Source organism: Lygodium microphyllum, chromosome 14 (assembly GCF_053477565.2).
Source record: "Lygodium microphyllum isolate KBCC chromosome 14, Lygodium_microphyllum_v1.1.10, whole genome shotgun sequence".
NCBI classification, from domain to species: domain Eukaryota; kingdom Viridiplantae; phylum Streptophyta; class Polypodiopsida; order Schizaeales; family Lygodiaceae; genus Lygodium; species Lygodium microphyllum.
In genome coordinates, this window is record NC_141148.1 from 134,342,804 (window position 1) to 134,345,776 (window position 2,973).

General features: G+C 47.5%; 1 protein-coding gene across 1 annotated transcript; it reads right to left on the bottom strand.

The window, feature by feature from the left end:
- Positions 1–721: 721 nt before the first annotated feature.
- LOC148026136 (xyloglucan endotransglucosylase protein 7-like) lies at positions 722–2,643 on the bottom strand. The gene is made up of 3 exons (XM_087693409.1): positions 2,187–2,643; positions 1,916–2,016; positions 722–1,474 (listed from the first exon to the last, which is right to left on the bottom strand). The coding sequence occupies exons 1-3, from the start codon at positions 2,410–2,412 to the stop codon at positions 869–871; spliced, it is 933 nt and encodes a 310-aa protein (XP_087549535.1). The 5' UTR covers positions 2,413–2,643; the 3' UTR covers positions 722–868.
- Between the last annotated feature and the right edge of the window lie 330 nt (positions 2,644–2,973).

The window sequence follows — 2,973 nt, forward strand, 5'->3', positions numbered from 1 at the left end:
GTGTAGCTCATAGAAATGAAGATCCGCTATCCGCTATGAGTTGTTTATCAAGCTAAGAGGAGCTAGATTGATGCACTCTTAATTGTGTAGCTCATAGAAATGAAGATCCGCTATGAGTTGTTTATCAAGCTAAGAGGAGCCAGATTGATGCACTCTTATTTGTGTAGCTCATAGAAATGAAGATCCACTGCCTCTTTATTGGCTAGTATAAGTTGGATAGCAAGTTGTATGATGACATCACTGATTATTGCATGCTTGCTCTTGCATGAGCTCTAATGTTAAGCCCAGTATAAGTTGGATAGCAAGTTGTATCATATCACTGATGATTGCATGCTTGCTCTTGCATGAGCTCTAATGTTAAGGCTAATCCAGTACAAGTTGGATGGCAAGTTGTAAGATGACATAATTGATGATTGCATGCTTGCTCTTGCACGAGCTCTGACATCACATAATATCTTTAACTAAGGGATAGTTCTTGTGAGCCTATTACAAGTGCCTTGTTTTCAATATATATAAATTCCATTTTATTTAGAGAATCGGCCTCATGTAATCTTGATTTACTAAGGGATAGTTCTTGTGAGCATGTGAGAAGTGCCTTGTTTCCAATATATATAACTTCTTTATCTAGAGAATCGGCCTCACGTAAACTTGCTTTAAGGAGACCATTGCCGATAGGTAAACTTGTGTGATGTACATGTCCAAGCTCTCTTCGAATAAGAAATAGAAGACAATAATACTCAATACATTTATTCATGTATGTGACGAAAAAATTCGATATGAGGTACATGAATGTGAGTTGAATCATTTCAGTGGTAAAGACGTGTGATTATGTACACTTAGAAGTAGAAAAGTGCAGACGGGTGAGGTTTTAGAACTCTCGGCTGCACTCGGGGGGCGGGGTCGGGTAGCGGGAGGAATCGGTACAGTAGTCGTAGATCATGTAGTTGCTCTTGACCCACTGGAGCTTCGCGCTGCCGCCTCCGACAGATTCAAGCGAGTTGGGGGAGTCGGCGAGGGGGCATGAGCTGCCGGATGACGACTGCGACGATCCACCATTACTGCTGCTACTGTTGACGACGCACGCGTCGGCCTTGAAGTTGCTGTAGGTGGCGACGAAGGGTGCGTGGGCCCAGTCGATCTTGACTGCGCCCCCGCGCGTGGCCCAGCTGTCGCCGTTCCATAGGCTGGAGAAGACGCGCAGTGGCTGGGAGCGCAGGAAGGGAACGCCCGCGGCCTCGTTGTTGGCGAAGACGCGGATGGCGACGCCGTCCACGAGGAACAGCACCCGCTGCCGGCTCCACGACACCGAGTACGTGTGGAAGTCCGCCGTCGGGTCGAACCACAAATATATACGCTGCTCCCGGCCCCCGACCCCGCTCGAGAACACGTTCGTCTGAAGCACGTATGGCTCCCCCGACGAATTCCCCAGAAACTCGAAGTCCAGCTCGTCGTGATTGCTCGTCTCCGACGACAGCTGCAGCATATAAATAATACCATCTATCAGTTATTATACATGCGTACCCACAAGAACCTAACATCACTGTTCTGAAATGTCTTATACCACGTATAAGAGCCTTTCTGCAGTACATACAGCAAGTAGCTTATATGAGTACAGTGTACGACATATGGTAGCTTGACAAAGCAACATACAGTATACTACATGTAGTAGCTTATCTGAACACATCCCGCTAAAACAGTATACTACATAGAGTAGCTTATCTGCAAACATTCTACCCCATACATGAGTCTCTCTCAACCAAAGTCTGTTGTAATGTCTTAATAGACTAGTAACAGAGCAGCTTTTCTGACGCAGACATGATCCAATCGCGAGTAGAGCTTACTATTGTGATACCGGGTACCTTACACTACATTGAATAGCTTATTCAAACCATTGCTTCAGGATATAAGTACTCACGTAGTAGGCCGTCACTGTGCCCGCTGAATCGCCCGGCACCAGCTTGATTTGCATGTCGATGTTCCCAAACATGTACTCGTTCTTCGAGGCAAAGCCACACCCTGTCACGATCAGATAATCGCCAGCATTATCAGCACCGGAATCATCGTCAATCAACCAATATACTTATAACGCTAACGGGTACTCGGGACGCCCCTGTACTAAGGATCAATTTGCGTGTATACATACACTTGCTATCCAGCTTGATAGTTAATCAATTATGAGGACTAACCGGTGGTTTCGTCCAGCACTAGCTGCAGCTCCTGCTGCCCTCCGCTACCCACAAACCTTACGTTGGAGGGTGCCCATGACACCTCGAACTGCTCATCGAAGCTGCTGCCGGACGCTGCCATAGCAGCAGAAGATCCCGCTGCAACGATTATCAGGCATGTAATGGCGCAGTTGTGCAGCTGCGCTAGAAGCTGCTGGTGAGCGGCATTTCTGTGGTGTTGCGCCATTGGACCTAGCCTGTTATCGGGGCGCTGTCGGCGCCCGAATGATGTGTTCGGAGCTGTATCTGAGCCTAGTTTACTACTCTGTGGCACAGAGAGAGAGAGAGAGAGAGAGAGAGAGAGAGAGAAAGAGATGCACCAATTTGAGGATGAATGCTTTTGCTCGATTGAATGGCAGTCCGATCGCAACGTGCTACTTACTGAGTCTGCAGCCTGCTCACACGAGAGAGAGACAGACATATATATAGGAAGCTGCAACGAAGACGAGAGAATCAAGAGATGCGCGTTGCGTGGTAACAGCCAGGCTGGAATTGTGCTTTTCCATCAGCTTGGTGTCCTGCCAACATTTAACATTCTATAAGAATACAAAAAGGTCGTACCGACGTCCAGCCTGTGGGTTGCGGGGGGCTGCGAGAACGGTCACACATCCAAACGGCAACGGATCACACCATTCCATTTATTTTTACGTGTCATACCATCACATCGCATTCATACAGAAAATGAATCGGGATATCGACTCCCGGCGGACCGAAGTCCAATAACGAACTGACAGACGTGTAAAATAGA

Bases quoted from the DNA above. Each gene is read 5' to 3' on its own strand.
- LOC148026136 (XM_087693409.1), bottom strand. From the start codon at position 2,412: ATGGCGCAACACCACAGAAATGCCGCTCACCAGCAGCTTCTAGCGCAG. The intron at 2,017-2,186 runs GTTAGTCCTCAT...TGATCGTGACAG, and splicing joins AGTGCTGGACGAAACCACCG to GGTGTGGCTTTGCCTCGAAG. The intron at 1,475-1,915 runs GTGAGTACTTAT...TATATGCTGCAG, and splicing joins GCACAGTGACGGCCTACTAC to CTGTCGTCGGAGACGAGCAA.